Consider the following 23,151-nt stretch of genomic DNA (forward strand, 5'->3'; position numbering starts at 1 on the left):
CTGCGGCCCCGCCCCGAGGCGGGCCCCGAGCCTCGGCCGCCCCCGGGGGTACGGCGGTGCCGGGCGGTGGGGAGGAGAAGGGGGAAGGGGGGGCAGAGCCCTTCGGTTCCAGCGGAATGGCGCGGGGGATGCCCATGTCCGTCCCCCACCCCCGGACACACGGTCCCGCCGAGGCTCGGGCAGCCCCGGGACCGGCCCCGCATCCGCTCCCCCGGCCGCCCCTCGGGGCTGGCGGGGGGGTTTCCAGGTCAGGGGCTGTGCGGGGTTTCTGAGGAGGGAGCCGTGGCGTGTCTCCGCGCGGGGTTGTGCAAACCCCGTGCTGACGGTCCCAGATACTATTTTTTTCTCTTTTTGCTCTATTAATAGCCATGGAGAAGTGAGAAATAGCTACGACAAAGCCTGTGGCCGCAGATTCCTGTTTCCAGGCCAGGAGAGGGTAGTTCAGAGTAACCCACCCCTGACGCAACCCTCCGACCCGGGGAAGAGCCCCCGCTGCCCGGAGTTTCCCGGCTGGCCCCGGGGGCTATAAGAGCCGGACGTGGGTACCGGGAAGGGCAGGAGCCGTGGAGCCTGCACGCAGCCCCGCACACGCCGAGGCCATGCTGCCGGCCAGGAGCGTCGTTGGCCCTTCCCTTCTTGTGAGTATTTTCAGCCGGGGCTGCATCCTCCCGCGGGGTGGGGATGTCCATGGGATATCTCAGGAGGTGCCCTGGCCGGCGAGGGGGATGGGGAGGGCAGGGAAAGCTTCCTGGGCACCCCGGCTCTGCTGGGGCTCAGCACCACTCCCGGGACACGGGCAGAGCTCTGGGGAGCAGGGATGGGGCAACGGGGGCCTGTGGCCCATTGTGCTGGCTGTGACCCCTGCTCGCTGTGTTTCTCAGCAGTGTGTCTACCCCCGCAAGCCACGGCTGACTTCATTTCTTACCAGCCACCTCCCAATTACGGTGAGTACACTCCGGGCAGCACAGGGGTTGTGCAAAGGGTGGAGTTATCAGGCAGGAACCCGAGGAGAAGCTCCTCTCACTGCAGGGCTGTCCCGCACCTGGGTTAGTGCTGGGGGAAGCAAAGGAAGGTAAAAAGTCCCTCCCTAGACATCAGACCTAGAGGTCGACTGTGTCCAGCCTCGGGGCTGCAGCTGCTGTAACGCAGGTAACAGTTCCTCCTCCAGGAAGGGAGGTTTAGAAGGGTCCTAAAACCAGGACAGGGAGGAGGAGACTTGAGTTTCGTTTGCACGCATCCCTCTTACTCCAGGGTGGGCAGAGGTGAAGCTGGTGAAACATGCTGACACCAGACCCATGAGCTGGAGGAACTTGCTGGAGAGACACTATACAGAAAGGGTCTGACACGAACCATCCCACTTACTTTTTTTCTTTCAGAAAGCAGGCACGAACAGTGGGCTTGTTGTCCACTTTGTCTGCTTCCATGGGTAGAGACCACAGTCCAGCTGGGAGATCCAGGATTGAGACCTCGCTGACGCTTCACCTCTCTCCCCGTTGCACCGTTTCCCCCCACCTGCCGGAGGAAGCCCCAGGGTGGAGGTGGAGGCCCCGGCGCCAGCCCTGCTTGGGAAGGAAGCAGATGCCAGGAGGTCGGCGAGAGTTGGCAGCAACGTTATCCGCTTCCTGCTGGGGTGGGACACTTCTGCCGGCAAGGAAGAGGAGCTCTGCTCTTCCACTTCTCGGAGTAGTGTTTCATGGTTGGGAGGTACCAAATAACTCCCGTAAAATGCTGTCCCGGCTATGCTCTGCTTCACACTGCCGATGGGACAGGAACTTTGGTATTTCTGCAAGTCTTTACTGTCTGTCTTATCCAAAGCAACAAAATAAACAATGCCAAGTCTACCTTGGAGAAGTTTCTTGGGGGCCAGAAGGCCCAGGTGAGGTGTGGGAACAGGGCGAGCTTTTCCAGCCAGCTTTAGGGAGCCCCTTTCTATCCAAAGCCTCACTCTCTAAAGCCCCCGCCCCTCATTTCAAGCTCCTCAGCTGTGTTATATGACCTAGGAGTCTCAGCAGCACCCAAGCAGAGAAGGCATTCACCTACCTTGGGAAGCCAGGCCAGGCTGTTATGACTTTAAAATATCAATAAAATACCTCCCAGCATCAAGTCCTCTGAAATGGCTACAGCCAAATTGCTCAAAGAGACGCAAGATTTTAAAACCTTCATAAGGTCTTTCAGTAACCGGACAGAATTCCAGAAATAAGCATCCCTTCCTTACGCCGCAGTATTTCTGTTGGCAAAGAAACAAACCCAACTGGGAAAAAAAGGCGCTCTGTTTTATTAACTAAAAGGGCCATCAGCCTGATGTCAGGGAGAGGAGGTCTCCAGCTGCGTAGCCCAAGGCACAGGTGAAAAGTTGAAGCGGGGCTGATTTATCCCGTTTTTTTGCTCTGCCTTCCCGAGCTCAGTGCTGAAGGTGCTTCTCCATCTGCTCCCTTAACTTGTATTTCTGAATCTGGAATAAAGTGCAGAGAGGAGGAGGAAGAGAGACTCAGACAGGAGATGGGACAGGAGGCCAGGGCCCCTGCCCTGCCCCAGCCCCTCTTACCTTGCCTGAGACGGTGAGCGGGTACTGACTCACAAACACAACGTACCGCGGGATCTTGAAATGGGAGATCTGGGAAGAGAAAATCAACCAGTACACAACCTGAGAGGAACTGTAGCTGGCCCAGCTGGTACTACCCAAGCTGGGACTGCCAGGGCTGGAGCCCCAGTTGCTCTAAATCCCTGGGCTTCCATCTGCAAATCCCCAGCAGCTGCTGGGCGTACTGGTCTGGCAGGGAACTGAGGACTGGGAGACCCACCTTCCCTTTGCAGAAAGCTTTAATCTCTTCCTCGGTGCAGTCCTGCTCAGCCCTCACTCGGATGCAGGCGCAGATCTCTTCTCCCATCCGTGAATCCTTCACACCAACCACCTAGTTGGGACAGATGGATGGTGTGACCCCCGGGGACATCCCTCTCCTCCCACAGGGTATGTGTGCTGGCCCACGGTGCGAGCCCTGACCCGTATCACGGGATGCTGGAGTCGTGACATGGGGCTGTGTAAAGGCAGTTTGAGCTGCCTGACCATCCCACCAGTGCTTTCTACATGACATGGAGCCCTCCTGGAAGGACGTCCCAACCATCTGCCAGAGGAAACGTGGCAGAGCAGCCGGGGTGCCCAGACAACACCAGCACCCTTCTTTGGTTTTGCAGTCACTGGAGCGAGGGCTGAGTCCAACCAGCCAGGGAGCAGCTCATCGTGAGTGCAATATGGACCTGTCGTCCCTCTATGTGCCTCTGTTTCCCCCAAAAATGGGGCAACAGGTTTCACAACCAACAGGGAGACCTGTAAGGCTGCTGCAGGTGCTTTGGGATCTCCAGATGAAACGGCAGGAGAGGGATGAAGTCAAATTAAAGGGTTATTTGGAACCCTTATAATCATAGATCTTAATGGATCACTGCCTGTGACACCAGGAGAGGGGCTTCCCAGGCCTGATCTCTCTCTAAAGTTTGTTCACACTATTTCACAAGAATCCTACTGTTATTCCCTGCCTTGAACTGGTATCTCAAAATCCTAGAGACACGTCGATCCTTTTGAGTCCAGAGCAGTGACATAAAGCCCTAGAAACTACATAAACAGGGCTGGTTTGCAACCCATCTGCACTGGGACTGTTCCAAGGAGAGATGCTAGCCTGGCACAGGCGCAACACTGACTAAATAACTGGTTTATTTATGGGGAAACTTGTCTGGCACAAAACCTGGAGGAGAACAATCCTAGCAGATTGAGAGCAGCTGCTCAATGCTGCAAATCATTGCTGTCTTGCAAAGGGGTGAAACTAAGTCTCACTCCTCATCTCTGGGGACTTGTTGGAGGAGTCTTTTTGGAATTAGGAGTTTAGTAATTAATTATCAGTAAAAACTGTCCTTCCAGACTGCTTTCCAAGTAAGAATTTCAGAGGGAGCTATGAAAGTGGACAGGCAGGCTAAAACCTGAAAAAGAATGACAGTCACTACTTTGCAGACGTGAAGCTGGTGCAGGAGGGGATTGCCCAAACTGATGTGCTCCATGCCAGGAGCTCTGCCTGCCCCTTCCACACCACGAGCCTCTCCCTCCTGTTTGCCAACCAATATTACACAGAAGCTGATGCTTGAAAGCAGGGGAAGACAGCCAGGTCCCAAGCAGCAGTCCCAGCAGCTTTGTGTACAGGTTTCCCACCACAGGAACCATCGCCGCTCACCCACCCCACCTCTCTCCCGCTCACCTGGACCTCCTCAACCTTGGGATGGGTGTGGAGAAACTGCTCAAGTTCTGCTGGGTAGATGTTCTCTCCTCCCCTAATAATCATGTCCTTGCAACGGCCTACAATTTTGCAGTAGCCGTGCTCATCCAGGCTCGCAAGGTCCCTGCAACGACACCACACTCCTCGTCCTGTCCCAGCCGATGCTCCCACCCAGCCTGGTCCGGAGGCCAGGTCAGGGTATATGGAGGGAAACGGCTGAGATGCCACCTGAATATATGGAAGAGATCAAGGAGCTCCTGCTACAGCCAGACATGGCCATCGGCAGTGTCTAGACAAGCGTCAGGGCTCAGGGGAGGTAATTCCTGCCCCCACAGTGTACCCCAGAGCCCCTCCATCGCACCCCTAACGAAGTGACTATCCCCATCTCCAGGGGCACTTGGCACTGAGGGATCTCTGCTAAAAGCTGTACTGGAGTTTCACGGACAGACCAGAGGGCTAAATTGGGTCGGTTTTCCCTACTTTGGAAATCACAGCCAAGGCACTCCTGTACACACCCATCCCCATCCAGCCTCACCCTGCAGGACAGACCGGGAGGAGCAGGCCTGTTTCCAGACTCACCCCGTCTTGTACCACTTCTCAGCAGTGATCACTTCACTCGTCTTGGCAGGGTCATCCCAGTAGCCCAGCATGACGCAGTAGCCACGGATCTGAAGCTCCCCAGGAGTGTTCAGAGGCACAGGCTGCCCTGTTTCTGGATCCTCAATTTTTGCCTGCAATGGAAGAGAAGAAGGGCTTAGGAGGGGGTGTCTGAGCCAAACACAATGGCATGCACCGACTCCAGCACCAGACAGGGAGGAGGGGCTGAGCTCTGCTGCAGGCAGAGGACCCGGAGCAGGCGGGGAGGGTCACGGTCACCTCTGTGTGCGGCAAGATGCATCCCACTGTCTCGATTCTTCTGGTGATGGTGTCACTGGGGAGTCCCATGAAGGTGACAGGGCTGTTTTCTGTGGTCCCATAGGCAACCTGCAAATAAGAAAGGAGAAACACACCTCAGGGGGAACAGGGAACGCACAGCTCCAGGCGTGGGAAAGGTGAAGGGGGCGATGAGCACAGAGGAGAGATCGGGATGGGAGGAAGATGTTCTCACAAGCCACTCAGGTCACAGGCAAGCACTGCTCTCCTGGCCCATGGATGGGGCTCTCCAGACACTCCTGCCAGAGAGTCCTGGAGAGACGAGCTCAAGCAGCACTGCACCTGCCTGCTCCCACCGCTGTGCTCCAGACGCCCACCACCCACAACACTCTCGGTGTCTTGTATTTTTGACACCCCAACTACATTTCTTGGACCTCAGGGTTCGCCCTCCTCTTTTTTAACCTATGTCTCTCCAAGCCCTGACCTGTTGACTCCCTACCATCTCTGCCAGGCACTGATCTTGCCTTGGTGCCCTTGCCGCCATCTGCTCAAGGTGCTGAGTTCATCTTCTACAGCTCAGAGCACTTTGGACATTACTTTAGAAAAACCCTGGAGCTAGCAGTGGGCTCCTGTGGGAGACCACGTGTCCTGCAGCGCGGCTGCTTGCTCCAGATCCTTTTGTGCAGACATCAGCTCCTGTAGCCCTCCTAAAGGCATCACGAGGCTGCACAACGCTCGGCACAGCTGCACTTACAGACCGAAAGCCTCACAGCAGGACAAAAGCTTCTTGCTGTTAAACCTCCCTCACCGCTAATCCCAACAGCAGGCTCTGAGTCACCTCAGCTGAAGGTCACTTCTCCTCAGAGGAAAATTCCAGCTCTTTATGCCCAACTCAGTGGCTTGCCGAGACAGCAGGAGCTGGGCAGGAGGTGCTCTGGGCAGCTCTGAGCTGCACCAACAGCACCATTGCTGGAATTGCTGCTTCACCTCCAGCTCTCGGGAGCTGTGTTTCAGCAGTGGGACATGCTGGAGCACTGCTCTGGTCTCTCTAACCCACTCAGTGTGTCATGTGGCATCAGACAGGGTTTCTCTCCCACCCGTAGCTGCTTTGCTGGCAGAGCATGGCTGGGAAAGGGCCAATGCAGTTTGCTCCTTCCTCCTCCAGATCTTCAAAGGCTGACACGTGAGCAGCTCTGACCCACCAAACAGCAACAGGGCCCAACCACCTTCCTACAGCCTTGGCACTCAGATCTGGGTCGTGCCTTTAGAGAAAATGCCCAGGCTCCATCGCTGGCTGCAAGGGCACATCTGCACAGTCAGGGCTTCTGCATGGAGCTCACCAAATTCCAGGCACTGTGCCCAAAATTAACAAGAAACTTTGCAAAGGGCTATGATGAGGCATCCTGAATAAACATGCGTATATCCTGAACGAGCTATAGATAATACTGGTGGGAGCACTTGGCGCTTTCTGCCGCTCGGGGCTGCTGAAGGATCTCACGTCGGGCACAGTCTGTCATAACGGCTGATGCTCTTGTTTGACTACACCGGGGTCAGTGTGAATCCGAGCTGGAGATTTGCAGGAGCCTCCTCTTAGCCAGGAATCTGGAGGAGATGTCTCCAGGATGCCGCAGGGACCATCTGGTGCGAACTGCTCTGCTAGGAGCCTGGCAACCCACAGGGAGCGACTGTAAATAGGCTTCTCCTACCAGACGCAATGATAGCTTCCCAGCCAGGGTGGAAACCTACAGCGTCTAATGCTCAGACAGGATTTCTCTCCCACCCACTAATACGAGTCCTGTGGCTGGATCAAATGACTGACGAGACACAAATCCAAGATCTTAAACACTTATTAAAAATCCCAGTGCCTTTGTTTTTTTGTTTTACTCTGCTGGATGAATTGCAATGTCGGTCCCAGGATCCCAGCCAAGCCCTGAGTCAACCCTTTCTGCCTCTCCGGGTCGCTCCAGCAGTTTAATTGGACACAGCGGCAGGCAGCTCCCTGGCAGGATGATGCTGCGGGTGCCGTGGCTCACCAGGCTCCTCCAGATGCCTGGCAGCATGCTGTGTACCCCAAGCACCAGCTGTCCGTGCCTTGGCGGGCGGCTTGTCCCCATAAACACCCTCACACCCTCAGTAACGGGCTTCCCAACTCGGCCCAGAGATCAATGCGGGTCTGAACCTCCAGCCTTCAGTCTGCTGCCCGCTCGCTGCCTTCCCCTCCCAGGGACTGGCTCTCTGCAGCCAGACACCAGGATGTTGCTCCTGACCTTTCCAAGATAGCATATCTCTCTTGGGATAGCATTTTCCCCATCCCCAAGCCCAGGACCGAGGCCGTGGCTGGAGCAAGCCCTCGCACCAGCGCTGCTGTCCTTCCCGACCCTCATCTGACGCGTGGAGCATCCTCCAACGGCTTCATCGTCCCAGCCCAGCCGCGGCTCGTGATGCACAAGATGAAACAATGCTTCCACAAAACCCCATATACCAAATTAAGCTTGGAGATATCCGCAAAGATTCCTAGTTTTCAAGACCCAAAGGGACACTTAGCATCATCTCGCCATGTCATCTGGTATACTTCAGTCCAGAAAACCTCACCCAATAATTTCTGCATAAGCTCCATAATTTCCACTGGAGCTATATCTAGTGTCAAAGCAAAGCTTTCCAGAGGCAAGGGAGTCCAGCTCGGACCCTTGGCTTTGACAGGAGCTCAGAGACCACAGAATATAATTGACTGTAAAGCCTTTTTTTACTGTGAGGACCACAAGTGACCCCCCAACACCCAGCACACAGATCAATCCTGCCTTCAGCAATGACAAAGACAGTTCCAAAACAAACCGCTGCTGAACTTACTCCTACCGACAAGAGATTCATTCTTTGTGAATCCTGAGCCTCTGTCTAAACCAGGAATAAAAAGAACATCTTAGCAGAACTGTGTTTTCTAAAGCACATTTCAAAAACATTTCCTGCTAGCGCTGTTTAAACACTGGCCACTGCAGAACAGGCAAAACAGCCTGAAGAAGGAAGCGTCTAAAAATTAAAAATAAAGTAAAAACAATCAGACTCCAGTCTCTTTAGTAAACATTGGGGAGGCAGACTGATCTGGTGGGGAGAGCGGGGACTCTGAAGACCCTGGGTTTTTCCCAACTGTGCCGCTTATTTACTGCATAACTTGGAACGAATCACATCAGCTCTCTGCTCCTCGGTTTTCCCCAGCGTTCAACGGCAATAAAAACACCCACTTCCCTCCGCATTCAACTGCTGCTGAAAGGCTGTGATGAAAAGGCTGGTTTCAGTACCACCAGTACCCCAAGGGGGGTTATACTGGCTGGGACTGGAGCAGAAGATCAGGGCTGCAGGAGGGCACGAGGTCCTTGGAGGAACCCCCCCTGGACCCGTAAAATGCTCAGGGAGGATCTTCATGCCCCTCGTCACCACCCTCTGGTTATGCCACGCTGGAGGATGATGGCAGGGCTTGAACCACCAAACTAAAACCTACAGAAACTGAGCTTTGCTGAAGACAATATTGGCCTCGGAAAAAAGAAGCAAATTGACCATGAAATAATAGGGATTTTCAGACTTCAAAGAGGGCGTAATGAACAACAGAAAGCAGACTGGCAACCCAAGAGATGTGCTAAAGGACCTCTAAGAGGCCCTTTGAACCCCTCTCAGTGTAACATGCAGGATGGATCTAATTAGCCCTAAACCCGTGCTGAGCGTGTTGTCTGTCTCAGATATCTCCACTGAAGTCAGTCCCAGCCCTTCCCTTCACAGCCAGCTCCACATTGTCCTCAGCTGAGCATTGATCTTCCCTCACTCAGCTGCTCACTACCAAGATCACCCTGAATTTTGCTGTCCTCCTGGGACACGTGTGCCCTGGCTTTGGAGCTGTCCTGCTATCCCAAATTGTATTGGAATATTCCTGAACCTTCAGGTCAACTTTACTGCTTCAAAAAAACAACTTCTGATCACATCCAGCCTATGTCACACTGAGATTTCATTTCCTTCCCCAGCAACAGTACCATCTTTGTGTCAAAAACGTCAGGACACAAACAAACATGTCTTGTGGGACAAACCTCCAAGGGTGACCACCCTATTGGCACTTCTCCCCACCCGGAGAGCTGCCAGACAGTCCCAGTTTGGACAGGGCTTTAAAAGTTCCCAAAAATACCAGGTGCCCAAAGCACTGTCTTTGTGTTGTAGCATGCAATGGCTTTGCCTCAGGAGGAGACCACTGCAAAAATGGCAACCCAGCTTGCCCGGGCCAGAAGACTGAGGCTGAAAATTAACCTCCTGTTATTGTACAGTCAGGCAAACTGCTCCTCGTGGTCTGGAGTTAAAGCTGCCTCTCTTCTTTCCAGGCTGAGCAGAAGTCTTGAGGCTTGCATGTATTCCCCCAGTCCTGCCAGCATGCCAGAAGCATTGCCCAGTGGCAACCAGCAAAGGCATGTGCAGTTACTTGTTGGTTTATCCACAGCTTGATAAAAGGTCTTTGCTATGTAATTAACTCCATCCTCCCTGCTGCTGGGTGCCAATGCATTTAGAAAAAGTGGAATTAAAAGGAAAAGTGAGAGGAAATGTGCAGAAATGAAGTGTCTTTCAAGGGTGGAAAACCACCAGATTGAGGGTACCTGAATGCTCAATGCCGCTAGAGAAGGAAACTTGGCAAAAATCTAGAGGCAAAGGTAACATCTCCATGGATTTGGTGAGCTCAGCCCTCACTGAAGACATGGCTGGAAGTCCAGGATCTTGTTGCTTCCATGTTGCCTTTTAAATGTTCTCACAGCACATTTCTGTAGTTTCTGCAGCTACTGAAACCACCTACTCATCAGGTCCTCCCCAAAAATGAGGTGGGATGGGACAGGGAGGTGTCGCTTTGGGCAAGGACAAGCAGGGAAGTTGTCACCGAGTGGAGCCAATTTTCCATTTTGGGAACAGGGGGGACTCCTGGCTGAGGAGCATTTGGGAAAGTCAGAAGTCTTGCACGGATCAGTTGTGTTCTGTGGGGGAAGAAAGCGTCACTTTTATTCAGAGCCTGCAAGAGCTGCAGAGAGGCCAGTGGCCCTGGGCAGAGCAGCGAGCTGCCGGGGGATGCCTGGTGCCTTGCAGAGTGGACACGGCAGGGCTGGGGAGAGACAGCAAGGGCTGGGTGAGCTTCACAGGAGAGGCCAAGAGCATCACGCAGCAGCTGCTGGGATCAGGCAGAAGGGAAGAGTGAGTGGACATCAACGGGGAGCCAAACTGGCAACACATCAATGGGTGGAGGCCATGCTACAGCAGAAGAAAGCCATCAGAATGAAGGAGGTGCACCCACCAACACCTCCTCTGGCTCCACAAGCAGCCTGGCCCCCACACCACAGTGAAGGGTGACCTGCAGGCATGTCAAGTAGAAACGATAACTCAGGTCTGAAATGAGAGCCCCAGATGCCACTGTCACTGATGGGATGGCTTGTACATCACCAAAAGCCAGGGACCTCTCAGGTACTGCCTGGAAGAGGAGGGACCCTGAAGACCCTCTGCAGCTCCCCTTGCCCACCCACCAGGGCTCCTCAAACCCTGCCTAGAGGGTGCTCCACGCCTGGGACGACTCCCCTGGGACACTGCAGAGCTTGCACCCTCTCCCACTCTGCTCCCTCCCCAGCACCCAGTGCCAGGCAGAGGCAGGGGCTCAGCCCTGCAGGGCTGGTGCTGTGCGGGCTGCAAACAGGGACAGCACGTGCACCCCAGGGCACCTCTCCAAGCTGCTTGAGCTCTTGCCTCCAGCCCGGACCCCAAGGTCAGCTACACTGGTGCCACTTCAAGAAGGTGATTGCTAGCATGCACTGACATACAAAACCAGTTCTGAATCCCCTTAAAAGCTACAGAATCTGGTTTAAGTGAGCAATGGAATATTTTAACATGGAGTAACGCACATGTGGCTGCCCTGATATGCCAGAAGTGTCAGTACTAACAAAGATTAAACATGGAAAAGACCATTTCCAATGCTGCATCAAAACAGCTCTGACCTGCAACACCAAAGAAACACCCCAAATCTATATTTATAGCATTTCAAAAACTGTATTTATTTGCTTAGCCCACAACGCCTCCAAGAAGGAGAGGAGGGGAGTCCAGCATCTGCAAATTACCAAGCACCAGGAATGTTTGCAGAACTGTTAATCAATTAAGAAAGAGAGGGTGGCAGGATAATCCTGCCTCTTCTGCGATGTCCTAGCAGTGCCGGTCCCAGGGGACCTTCAAGGTAGGGGGCTGGACAGGACCCAGCTCACTGTGGTATCCCACCACAGCAGAGGGAACACTGACACTGCTGCCATTGTCACTGCCAGACTGAGAGCCACCCACGAGTGGGACCAAGGCAAGCTTTTGAGGATTGCTGGACGTTTGCTGGCCAGTCAAGGGCTGCAAAACCTGGTGTAGGAAGACCAGACCCTGCCAGCGAGCAGCTCAAAACACAAACCACCAGGAGCCCAGGGGCGAGGTGCCAGCTGTGACAGATGCCAACCAGCTCCCACCACAGGAATGTGCTCACCGAGGCATGGAAATCAAAAAACATTAGGGGAAAGAACTTCCTTTTATTTCACATTTGTGCCCGAAGAAATGGAGCCGAGAAGCAGACACCTTTCCCCCAGTAGCACTGCCCTGCTGCCACCCCACCGCAGGACCGAAATAACCCGGCATCCACCTAACCTCTGCAGGCACTGGGCTGGCAGGGAGCCCTCGGGGTAGGGAGAGCTTCCCACCTTGCACCAGCATTGTGGCAGCTACATCACGGCATCTTCACGAGGAAGCTACAGGTCTTACCTGTGCCCACAGCCACAGCACACACATCCCTGCAGGGTGGGAGTATCCCGGTGCCCCAAAATCTGCAGTCTCAGCCAGCAAACAGTTAAAGGGTAGAAGAGAGGGAAATTTATCCTCAGAGGAAGAAAGAAGAGAAGATGGTTTGAGGTCTGGGCAGTTTAACCTCTGAAAAGGGTCTTGTTCCAGAAATACACATGGGCGGGATGTATTTATGGATGGAGTTTGCAAGGCCCTCACCAGCTTTTTGCTTCAATCTGACCCATGCTGGCAGACATCTCTGCAGAACTGGTAAGCTGTGAGCTGGTATTTTTTGCAAGGGGATGGGAAAACCAAGTATCAGACATCAGCTGCACTCGTGAGGCAGCATCGATACACTACCTGGCTTCAGTGTCCAGCAGAAACAGGCTGGATTTTAAGTCTCACCCATCAATTGCTTTTGCACGGTATAGCTGGTACGTAACTGCTGGAATTGTTAATCAAATGATTACAGGTAAGGCTAAGGTGATTGAACCTGCTCAGAGAAGAGAAAAAAAAAACACAAAAACAATCAGTGGATAGAAGATGATGCTTTAGAGGTGAATTTTTTTCTTTTCCAGTCACTTGCCCAGCTCCCTGTCTGAGCTTTACGAGCAGCACACACTTAAGATGCACCCTCAGTTCTGATCAACCTGGAGAGGCAACGGAAGAAGACACAGAGTGTCCTTCTCCCTACCTCCTCTTCCACTGTCTCAAAGGTCCTGATGACCAAGACACTCAAAGAGCTACTCCAGAGATCAAAGCACATGCCTGTCCGTTGTGGTGCCTACTGAATCAGGCATAAGCAAAAATGCACTGTTTTGATCAAAGGGTTCTAAATTCTACAGTAACTACAGCCGTGAGTGCTGCAGGAGGTCCCTCCAGCAGGAGCCTGGAGCTCCTACGGTCCGAGCATCTCTCCGGAGAGGAGGCAGGAGAAGCCCTTGGTGCCGAGGCAAGTGATGAGGCCCCAGCTGCTCGACAGCAGGGCGTTGCACCTCGGGACTGACAAACACTGGAAGCTTGACATGGCCTGGTTTGTACCGAGGTCCCACATTACATCACTGCTCGGCCAACCCCATCTGCCCCACAGGCTCATCAGAACCTACATTCACACCCCAGAAACCCTTTTTCTCCCCCAAATTAGTCACGCAATGAAAACACTGTTCGGACTGACAGCTGCTGACCAGAGCACGGGCTGCCAGGCAGTTTGCATAACACCGTCCGGAGCATGCTCGGCGGTGCTGGCTAATTCCTCATTGCAACAATGGAAAAACCCAGAAATCTCAGTGAATAAGCCAGTCTGTGTCCTAAGTCAGCCCTTGGATTTCCTCCCTTTCTTGAGCCTGTCTCGCCTCTGCAAAAGCTCCACTGGGGCTCTGCAGCCAGCCTTGGGAGCAGAAATCTCAACAAGCTCACAGTTATGTGCTCGGCTCTCAGCTGTTTGCTGCAGCCAGGAACTGGCTGGAAATCAGTTCAAAATGTTCCACTTCCAAACCCCACCCCACAACCCCTGGATCTCTCTCTTCACACTCACAGAAGCAGGCGCTGGGGCTTTTAACTGCTTTGCTTTAGCCTTCTCTATTGGGAGAGCAAAGGACATCCCTTGTGTTAACTCACCTTTGCCACTGCTACCCCAAGACAGGAGCTAAGGCAGACCCTAGTCCCAGCTCCAGCAGTGATTTCCTTGCTCTGCTACCTCACCAGCCCTTTACCAATGCCCACGCCTTTCCCTGCCCACAGCTTCGTCTTGAGAGCCGCAGCATTGCCATTGCCATCCACCTCATCTGAGCCGAGCCCTCAGCAGGGCACCACTGTCCCGCATTTCATACCCACCAGCTCACACCCCACCGCTTCCCCACAGGCTCTGCCACTGCCCCATCCCTCGTTGGAAAGCAACAGCCACTGCTCCAATAGTGCTGAGAAAAAAACCCCTCACACAGGTGTCCTGACCATGACCGTGGATGTGTTACACCCAGTTGCTCATAGGAAGAGATGTGGCAGAAATTAAGACTATCTGTGCTCTCCCTTTCTTGGCCAACTACTTTGGAAGGCTTCAACCAAAATTTTGCATTGTAAGAGCAACTGCAGCACTGTTGGCCTTTGGCATGAACCCATATTGCTCCCATCTTCTCCCATCCCTGCTCAGGCAAACTCCTTTGAAATCAGTAAGATGAGACGCCCCAAAACCTTCCTCTGTGATAACAGGACAAGATGCTTCTCCCCAAACCAGCTGAAGGCTAAATAGAGCCCAGGAGCCTGCTGAAAGCTTCAGCACAAGGTGGCTGTGGAGCACAGCAGTGCTCCCCACTATGCTCTTCAACCAAAACAAGTTGTTTTTCCCCCCACCAATGAATCTGGGCCCCGCTCAGCTCAGCAGGGACCAGAGAGGTTCCCCCACAGAGCAGGTCTGCGTTCGTTCTTCCTGACCATTTGCCTCCCTGTTGCAGAGAGGAAAACTACCTCTGCACAGTCACTTCGGCAGCGGGGCCAGGCAGGACTGTGGACACTCCTCTGCCTGGTGCCAAGGGGTTAAGCTCACAGTAAGTTCCCAAAGCCAGTTGCTTCCAACTGGCTGCTGCCTGCGGTTTGTGGGAAGGGATTTTGCTTTTTAATAACATTATAAATAGGGCTGTGTTCAGCATGCTGCAAACCCAGTTACTCTCTCTCTCCCACCCATCTCCCTCCTCCTCCTCCTCCTCCTGCTGCTTCTCTTCCCACCACACTAATTCCAGATCTGACCATGAATCGGTCAGGCTTCTTCCTCAGTGTCCTCAGCCTACTGGCATGTCTTGCCTCCATCACACAGGCATGTCCCCCGAGCTGCCACTGCCACGGCGGAGACCTGCAGCACGTCATCTGTGACAATGCGGGGTTGCAGAAGATCCCCAAGGTGCCTGAGCAAACACGGCTTCTCAACCTGCAGAAGAACAACTTCCCTGTCCTGCCGACCAACGGCTTCCGCGACATGAAAAAGCTGGTGTCCCTGCACCTCCAGAGCTCACGGATCAAGGAGATCTCAACCGGAGCTTTCCGGGGGCTCAAGAGCCTGGTCTACCTCTATCTCACTGACAACCAGATCAGTGTCATAAAGCCAGGAGCCTTCGATGACCTCTCTGAGCTCACCTACCTGTACCTGGACCAGAACAAGATCCCAGACCTACCCAAAGGACTCCTCTCCCCTCTTGTCAACCTCTTCATCCTGCACTTAGGCAGCAATAAAATCCGGGAGCTGAAACCAGGGGTCTTCAATGGGGCTAAAGACCTTCGCTGGCTCTTCCTCTCTGACAACTCCCTCACCAACCTCCTGCCTGGGGCCCTGGAGGATGTAGAAAACCTCGCTGTCCTCCACCTGGACAAGAACCAGCTGAGCAGCTATCCTGTGAATGCAATGAGTAAGCTGAGAGTGCTGGAGGAACTGAAGCTTTCTCATAACCCAATTGAGGTCATCCCTGACAATGCCTTCCAGTCCTTCGGGCGATACCTGCAGACACTCAGCCTGGACAACATGAAACTGAAGAAGGTGAGTCCTTTCTCTTTCCATTTGTTCTGGATAAGAAACATGGGGCTTGATTTTATTCTCCTTTACAAAGCCATCAGTTTGCTGTCCCTCCCTTGCAGATGAGAGGGGAGATGCAGGTCTGCAGACTCTGCAGACAGTGAGGCACTGGCCAGCTGACAACACTCCTGACATGGCTCAAACAAGGGATGAGAGAGTACTCCACCCTTCTGTTGAGTTATTTTATGCAAACCCAAATTATCTGGAGCTGATCAAACTCCCCGGAAAGGCAGCACATTCCCTCCCAAGCTAGAGATGACACCAGACATTGAAAAAGGTTTTTGGGATGCTCCCGGACAATCAGCAACCCCCCATCATCCCAGACACAAGGTGTGGGATGAGAGGCGAGCACGTGCCTCGTACCCGAGGGACCGAAGGGCACTGCTGCTTTGCAGAGCTGAACTGCTCTGCCTCCTTCCTTCGGCCTGGGTACCTGTTGTAGGTTGGGAGGGGGAGACTCAGGGCTACAAATAGTTTTACCCACGCCTTGCAGACAGGTAAGCATATGGACCTTCACCTTCACCTCCCCCCATGCCTCCCAACTTTACATGTTATAAAGAAAGGTTTGTTTATTGACGGTCTCTCAAGAGGAACTCTCACAGCATCTTACAAAGGGCCCCTGTTCCCACTGGAAAGGAGGAAGGGCATTCAGGTATCCCAAATGGCAAAATAACCCCCTTCTTTTTCCGTGAGAAAGCGTGATCCATAGGCAGGAGCATCACACTGGGAGTCACTTGCATGAGGACCTCTGAAATACGAGGCGGTGTAAGAACAGAAACAAGCACAGAGCAAGAGCAGCAGCACCCTGTTGCAGCCTGATGTCCTGGGTGCACCTAGGTGGAAAGGAAGGGTGCTGCAGGTGGAGCAGAACAGTTCTCCCTGGGGTGATGTTTTGCCAGGAAGCCCAAAGACAAAGGGCGTCCAGTTAAGGCAGGCTAGGACTTCATGGCAAAGCAACACCCACCACATGCAGGAAGATGTGAGGGAAAAAAAAAGAGGATTTCTTATCAACAAAGAGCAACTCAGAGGGCCTCTCAGGGATGAGCAGCTCACCTGAAAGCTTCCAGGAATAGAGCACACCAGAGTTTTCAAGGGAATATAGCATTCCAAAATGCTCAAAAACTGGAATTACAGCTTGCCTGGGTGGAGAACAACACTACCCAGAACAGCTCAGTAGCACTCAGTCAGTATTTAAGCCTTGTCCACTCTCAGCACCAACCTCTCCAGGATGGGAGTAAGCAAACCCAACACTTGAAAACAATCTACTGACCTCTCTAGGCAAGACCTTAGACATGCTGTCACAACACTTTTGTAGACTCAGTTTTAAGGCATTTTCACCATGCTCAAGTCAAAAATTACAGCTTAAATTTGTACCAGCTGTAGAGACATTAGAGTTCCAAGTTATATGTTGAAGAAATTAGACTAACCCATGATGCTGGGGTGCTCCAGGGAATTAAGTGTCCTTAGATTGGCCAAAGAGCAAGGGTTAACAATTCTAGACAGCAAAAAAGACTTTCTTTTCAGTGACCACCTGGGGACAGGACCTTTAAAGGCTCTTCTGCAGCCAGATGTCTCCTTTCCTCCCCAACAGCCCAGTAAGACACCAGTTTATGGAATCAGCACTAACAGGGGTGGCTTCTGCAGCTTTAGGGCTTACATTCTTTTTTCAGGAAAACAAAGCTCCCATCTCAGCTCAGAATTTTCTCTTCTAATCCTCAAAGGCCTGCACGTCCAAACAGCCCACGCGTGAACTTTGCACTGCTAGGAGACATCTAATCACAGAGGCGTCACGACCTAGGAAATCACTACCAAATACTTTAAATACTGCTGGCATCTTGAGTGCAGCTCTTTCTCCTTCACAAAAATACTGTCCTTAGCTGTTCCCTGCACAGCTACAAGATTTTGGAGCTGATCAAGGGCAAAACCCTTCCACACGAAGCTATGTTGGCCTACATTGCACTTGAGCAGAACGAGGAGAGCCCTCAGGCTGCTCTGCAGCGCCAGCCCCGAGCTCCCCTTCCCCACCGGCATCACCCGCAGGGCTGTGTCACACGGGCCAGGACCCGCCACGTACCTCAACATGAAACCAGGCAATGCAGACCCTGGAAGCTTTACATACGTCCCTCTCTGCATATTTATTGCAGAATAAATTACGGCAGCAATCTTCCATCTAAATAAGGGAAAAATCACCCATTTCCTTGCACGCGCATGCTCTGGCAGGCAGCGTAGCAGCTGTTACCAGCAGATGCGAACTCTTCTCATGGGGCTGGGAGAGGAATGAACGGCTGAGACAGTACACCACTGTCCAAGCCAGAACGTGGCCAGGCTACCGCCCCACTGCACGGCATGCCAGCATCTCTCTGAGTAGCTCCACTATCAGCACAGTAAAACCTACCGAGGTCAGCTCAGTTTTGGACTGCAGATGCCAGCACCGCTGACTGTCCAACAGCTGCAGTACTCTGGGAGTCTCTGAGCTAAGCTCTAAATCCTATCCAACATTGCTTAATTTGGAAGATGACAAAAGTTCACAGCCTAAAATAGTGCATTTTCTCTGTCAAGCTTTTCAGCTTACAGAGCTTGAACACACCCTGATGGTCCTGTCTGAACGTGAGCTTCTGGCCTGAAACGGGAGCACAGGTCCTTGACTGGAGGTCTAGGTCTACCAGAACCACCCAACTAGACCTAGACCTCCCCTCCACCCTCTGAGAAAGCTTTCGCCTGCTTTGAGAAGGGAGAGTAATGGTTTGTCATAGCCAAGAGGAGCTTTGTGCTTTCTCAATGACTCCCTCTCCAATTCATCACCACCAAGGAAGTTTGTGTTGAGGGGTTTGCTTTCTACATGAATCTTTCCAACCTGAGTAACCAGGGGATGAAAAAAGCCAGGGATGAATCTTCAGGGTAAAGAGGAGAGAGCTGCAGAGCCAGGTCTACAGCCTCTCTCCTCTCTTTGGCAGCTTTTTTAAGGGAGGCTCTTCCTTAAAGCCTGCCTGTTAATCAAGAAAACACAAATTTTGCAGCATCCCTTGCAAGCAGCCCACTGGAAATGAGAAAAAACAGAGGTGCTGGAAACCTGCCTCTATTTCTACACTGCTCAGATGCCAAGTGTAACTTTCCACTCAGAGCCTCCGGGCACTGCCAAAGTCTACAGCCCCTTCAGACGCCACAAACACTCCCTCCTTCAGCTGTTCCAGGACAGGCAAGGCAACAGGCGCTGGGAGGATTTCCAGCCTTAGAAAGGAATACACCCAGCAAACATCTTCATTTAGAATGGAGAAGTATGGCTCAAAAATAAAGAGGGATGCCAAACTTCACTTTATTTAGGGATGTGGCTGCAAAGACAATCCCACATGGATTTGGGATGTAACTTTCTTCAGGCAGGAGACTCCATCACTCATGAGTCCACCAGCCTGATGCCCCTCTTAGGTGTCCACAGCTTCTGGCAAGCCAGGACCCCCCTTTACTGCTCCTTTTCTTGCTCTTTCCATGATTATGCTGCTGAAAGTCTTGAGCAGAAGCACTCAGGTTTGAAGACCCTTCCCTAACTCAGTGTTCCTCACCAGAAACCTTTGTTCTTTAGTTTGCAGACAACGCATTCGCTGGTGTGACTGTGCTGAAGACCGCTCACCTGGACAACAACCGGCTCACCCAGCTGCCCCGCAACTTCCCCTTCGACAAAATGGAGACACTGACGCTCTCCCGAAACGCCTGGCACTGCAACTGCCAGCTAGCACACCTGCGCAAGTACGGCACCTCGTGCCCCTTCCCTCCTCACATTCCCTGGGGTCTCTTTGGGGGTCCCCCCGAGGGAGGTCCCCCCAAGCCGTGCTGGGCAAGAGGAGGCTGCTGAAGGCTGCACGTATGCTCAGCAGCTCTCTCCCCAGCCTGCCCTCTCCGCTCGTGGTGTGAGCGATGTCCATGGTGGTTTGCACCTCTTGTAATCACCCAGTCTTCTTCTTCCCCGTGTCCCAGGTGGCTGAAGGGCAACCGCACCCACACCGACGAGACCTGCTCCACGCCCGCGCAGTACCGGGGACAGTCCATCAGAGACACCCCGGCCCTCCGCACCTGCAAGCTCCCCACCAAGAGGTCCAAGAAGGGAAGCCGCCATTAAACACGTAAGATGGTTCACTTTTAGTCAGACGTACAGCAAACCCTGATGCCACCAAAGGTACGGGGACTTCTGTCTCTGCCTTCAGTGACAGTAGAGTTTGGATTAAAACAGCTCATCCATTCAACCACTGATGCTTCTGCTCAGAGCTGCTCCATCTCCTGGCAATACTGAGCTCCATGGGCTCCCGGAGCATCAGGGATGGAGTCAACACAGTAAAACAAACATGGGGCTAAAGACAGGCCTGGGGCAGCAATTAAGGGTGAAACATGCAATTAAGTGTCAAAACAACAGTGGACTTAGCCCACTCCTACCCTGAGCTGGGATCACACACACTTTACTTTTCTAACCAAATGGAGATGCTCAGCCTTTTGCCCTAGTAAAGGTCCTTTGGGTCTGGTTTGAAATCCAGGGCGGGACATTGCTGGGAAATCTGGCCCCAGGCTGCCCAGCCCATATGAAAATAGAGGTCTTCCATAAGGAGCAGTTCTCAGTACAGCACCTGCCTTTCAGCAACTACAGTTCCCATCCAAGACACTCAGGTATATAAAAACAAGGGCTGATTCCTTCAAATGAGTGTCGCAGAAGAGGGAGGTTTGAGACAGCAAATATTCTTTGAATAAAGTGTTCTGGGCCAGAAGGTGATTCAGAGAGAGCTGAATTTCCCTTGAGCAATGAACTTGCTGACATCTACCAATCCAAACACCAACTGTGAAAACCTATCACACAAACACCTTCCACAACTGGAAACTACCAAGAGTATTAAATTCAGTGCACAGAGTAGCAAAAAAGCCACAACTGTCAACACTCCATCTCAAGCATTTTACTTTTCCCCATCCCAGGAATAGGTCCGGAGCTTGTACAGATTCCAAAGGACTTTGGATGAGCCTGAAGGTTTGTAAGCTCTTGGGAAAGGGACCTTTGCTCAGTCGTTAAGTAAAGTGCAGTGACCCTGCACTGCACTGTCTGAACAAGGGTTGTCACTGTGCCCTTTCATAACAGATAGGATGAGGCAGAAGCCCAAAGCCCAGCTATGGCCATCTGGTCCCCAGTTCACCAAGGATATGCACAACAGGATGGAGAACGCAAATTTATGACCAAAAATTCAGGGATGATGCCAGCTGCTCTGCGCCTTCCTAAAGTGGTTGTTTCTTTTGCAGCGCCAGAGGTTTTATGGATTAGAGATGGAAATACCAGTCGTTCCGTATAGGGCGGGTAAAGTTCCGCTCTGAGGACGGAAAAACTTCAGTTTCCTAAACCACAATACTTAAATGTATTTTATTTACAGGTCTGGTCCTTCTTAACCTTCTTCTCTCCCTGCTTGAACTCAATTCCACTTCACGCCTCCATGATGAAAGCAAGAAAACCATGACAATAATACCTGTTTTTTCTATAGAACCTTCCATCCAGATCTCTCAAACAGGTTTACAAGTGTTAATGAAATAGAAAACTATTTATTCTAGTCTTGCAGAAGACAAAGCTCAGTACCTTCAGGTGTCAGTGCCAAAATGCAGGCACACAAAACCACTCCAGTGTGGTGAGCATGATTTTAAGGACTATGAAGCACCTCTGACTTCATTGTGTACCTCTCGAGAAGCAGGCAGCTTTCTCAGCTGTCGGCTATGGGGGTCTCTATTTCAGGGATGACCAGTGACTTGAGTCACTGACCACATCTCAGATGAAAAGCTGCTTGGCATGCTCTAAAAATCTACCTGCCCTAAATTTTCAGAACTGAAGCACGAAAATAATCCACCACTCCTGAAAATTCTGCTCTTGGGTTTCTTCCTTTATGAAGGAAGTGCTCACTGATCATCAGTGATGTGGGTAAGAAACTCAGGAATCCCATAGCAAGTTGGCAGAAGAGGTCAGAGACAGGACTAACCCATCTCCTCCTCTGTGGGAACTCATAATGGTTCTTTGACTCCGAACTCTTCACTTTCAAGTATGGGCTTTATTCACTCACTGTAAAAATAAACAGACAAATGCTAGAAGGTTACTGATCTACTTGAAAAATCCCCTTAAACATGTGGCCTTCTCTCTCTTTTTTACCTCTAGCAGACCCCAGTATGGCCTGTCCTGGTGACTGGTCACTTCAACCATCAGAAAACTACTGACTTCTGAGTCCTTCCTTAAGCTTCTCCTACCTGTCAGGAAACATTTCTGATATATCCGAACACCTCCAGCCTCCTCCGAATCCCCGCTTCGCTGCTGATCGCAGGATGGAATCCACCTTTTCAATCTTTTCCGACATCTATGTATTTTAAAAGAGGCATTTTTAAAAACTAAACTATGCATGACCATACTAAGACAAGCTAACCTAGATCCTGCCGGTAAAACACAGTCATCTTTCCCAGAGGCAACATAACCCACATCCCCGATCAACCAGTTGGTCACTGTCTCTCCCTTTCCAGTGGAGTGGAAGCAAGTGGGAAGGTAGGAGCATCCCTCCCCCAGCTGCTTGATCAGGAAAATTGGTCTCAACCCATGCAAAGAGACTCCTCTGCCTTCCCACGGAGGGGATCCCTGCAGGCCAGGGCTGAGGGGAATAGGTGAAGCAATGACCAAGAACCGGTGGCCCCCGAGACCGAGCTGCCCTTTCACACCAAAAGGCAGCAATCTCTCCAGGTTGGCCAGAAATCCTTTAAGTGAACCAGTACTGGGAAACCCCAAAACTGGAGCCATCTGAAGACTGGATTCCCTCCCACTCTGTGGGGTTTAGCAAGATGTATGTACATCCGAAAGGAGAAGGTGTGCACCGTGCAGCCTGGCTTGGGCGCCCCTTCTCTTCCCTCTGCCCATACTCCAGAGGATCTAGCAGGACACCAGGATGACTGTGGTTTATTGTCATGGCTATTACAATACCACAGTTGCAACTTAACTGTGTTTTTTAATCCTAAAGAGTTATATAAATATATGTATATTTATTCCTCTGTAACTGAGTGTAAATGACCTTTAAGAGGATGAAAACTCCTCTGTCTCCTATATAGAAATCAAATTGTATATTTTCTTATGTACATCTTCTGTATAAAGCTCTTGCTGCAAAGATGAATTCAACAAGTCTCCCTGTGTCTGTCCGAGGGCTGGGGGATCAGAAGTAACAGGAGACTGGTGGTATAAATATAGACTTAATCCTCTTTATCCTATGGGCAGAGCAACTGTTTGGGAGGGTTTTGTTATTTCTCTTTCTACAGAGCAGGAACATGTGACAATTGATGAGTCCTGGGCATTTGCAGTGATGTCTGAAAATATTTTGTGAGGCCAAACTCAAGCCTACTATAAAAATAGGTAGCTGTCACCTGACAGAGTCTGGACAACAGCACCAGGGCTGTCCCTGGTGTTTTCAGCTCAGCATTAAGAGCATCATATCCAGGAAAAAACCCCGGCCGTCTCTGAGACAGCTCCAGGATAGATGCCCTGGACTCCCCTGATCTGTAGCAGAGCACACAGTCGTCCCTGTAAAACCCTGGTGCTGGTGCAGTCTGGGTCTGCCAACAACAACACACCTAATCTGACTCCCAGCCCCGTGTGTTTATCCATCACAACAG

At 52.0% G+C, this 23,151-nt stretch overlaps 2 protein-coding genes and 1 long non-coding RNA gene across 7 annotated transcripts in view; 2 read left to right on the forward strand and 1 right to left on the reverse strand.

Annotated features, from left to right (window-relative positions):
• The first annotated feature begins 20 nt into the window (after window positions 1-20).
• Window positions 21-1,841, forward strand: LOC141932927 (uncharacterized). Of its 3 annotated transcripts, none has more exons than XR_012625959.1 (4): window positions 21-48; window positions 367-638; window positions 882-944; window positions 1,377-1,841. It is a non-coding gene; the product is annotated as an uncharacterized LOC141932927 (long non-coding RNA). The 3 variants fall into 3 exon arrangements; XR_012625958.1 differs by lacking the exon at window positions 21-48 and adding an exon at window positions 75-247; XR_012625957.1 differs by lacking the exon at window positions 21-48 and having other exon boundaries at window positions 75-638.
• Window positions 1,842-2,252: 411 nt separating this feature from the next.
• The window catches only part of ACSF2 (acyl-CoA synthetase family member 2), a 37,648-nt gene continuing 16,749 nt past the window's right edge, over window positions 2,253-23,151 (reverse strand). For both annotated transcript variants that reach the window (XM_074846981.1, XM_074846982.1), the window contains exons 11-16: window positions 5,136-5,243; window positions 4,839-4,990; window positions 4,242-4,383; window positions 2,802-2,912; window positions 2,546-2,614; window positions 2,253-2,452 (exon numbers count right to left, since the gene is read on the reverse strand). In XM_074846981.1, the coding sequence (XP_074703082.1) occupies window positions 2,402-2,452; window positions 2,546-2,614; window positions 2,802-2,912; window positions 4,242-4,383; window positions 4,839-4,990; window positions 5,136-5,243 (633 nt within the window). In that variant the 3' untranslated portion in view covers window positions 2,253-2,401. The remainder of the gene's footprint in view (window positions 2,453-2,545; window positions 2,615-2,801; window positions 2,913-4,241; window positions 4,384-4,838; window positions 4,991-5,135; window positions 5,244-23,151) is intronic.
• On the forward strand, window positions 14,497-22,655 carry CHAD (chondroadherin). Of its 2 annotated transcripts, none has more exons than XM_074846986.1 (4): window positions 14,497-15,462; window positions 19,076-19,239; window positions 19,468-19,613; window positions 21,662-22,655. In XM_074846986.1, the coding sequence occupies exons 1-3, from the start codon at window positions 14,683-14,685 to the stop codon at window positions 19,607-19,609; spliced, it is 1,086 nt and encodes a 361-aa protein (XP_074703087.1). In that variant the 5' UTR covers window positions 14,497-14,682; the 3' UTR covers window positions 19,610-19,613; window positions 21,662-22,655. The 2 variants fall into 2 exon arrangements, with proteins under 2 accessions (XP_074703087.1, XP_074703088.1); XM_074846987.1 differs by having other exon boundaries at window positions 21,665-22,655.

Source organism: Strix aluco, chromosome 21 (assembly GCF_031877795.1).
Source record: "Strix aluco isolate bStrAlu1 chromosome 21, bStrAlu1.hap1, whole genome shotgun sequence".
In the NCBI taxonomy this organism is placed as follows: domain Eukaryota; kingdom Metazoa; phylum Chordata; class Aves; order Strigiformes; family Strigidae; genus Strix; species Strix aluco.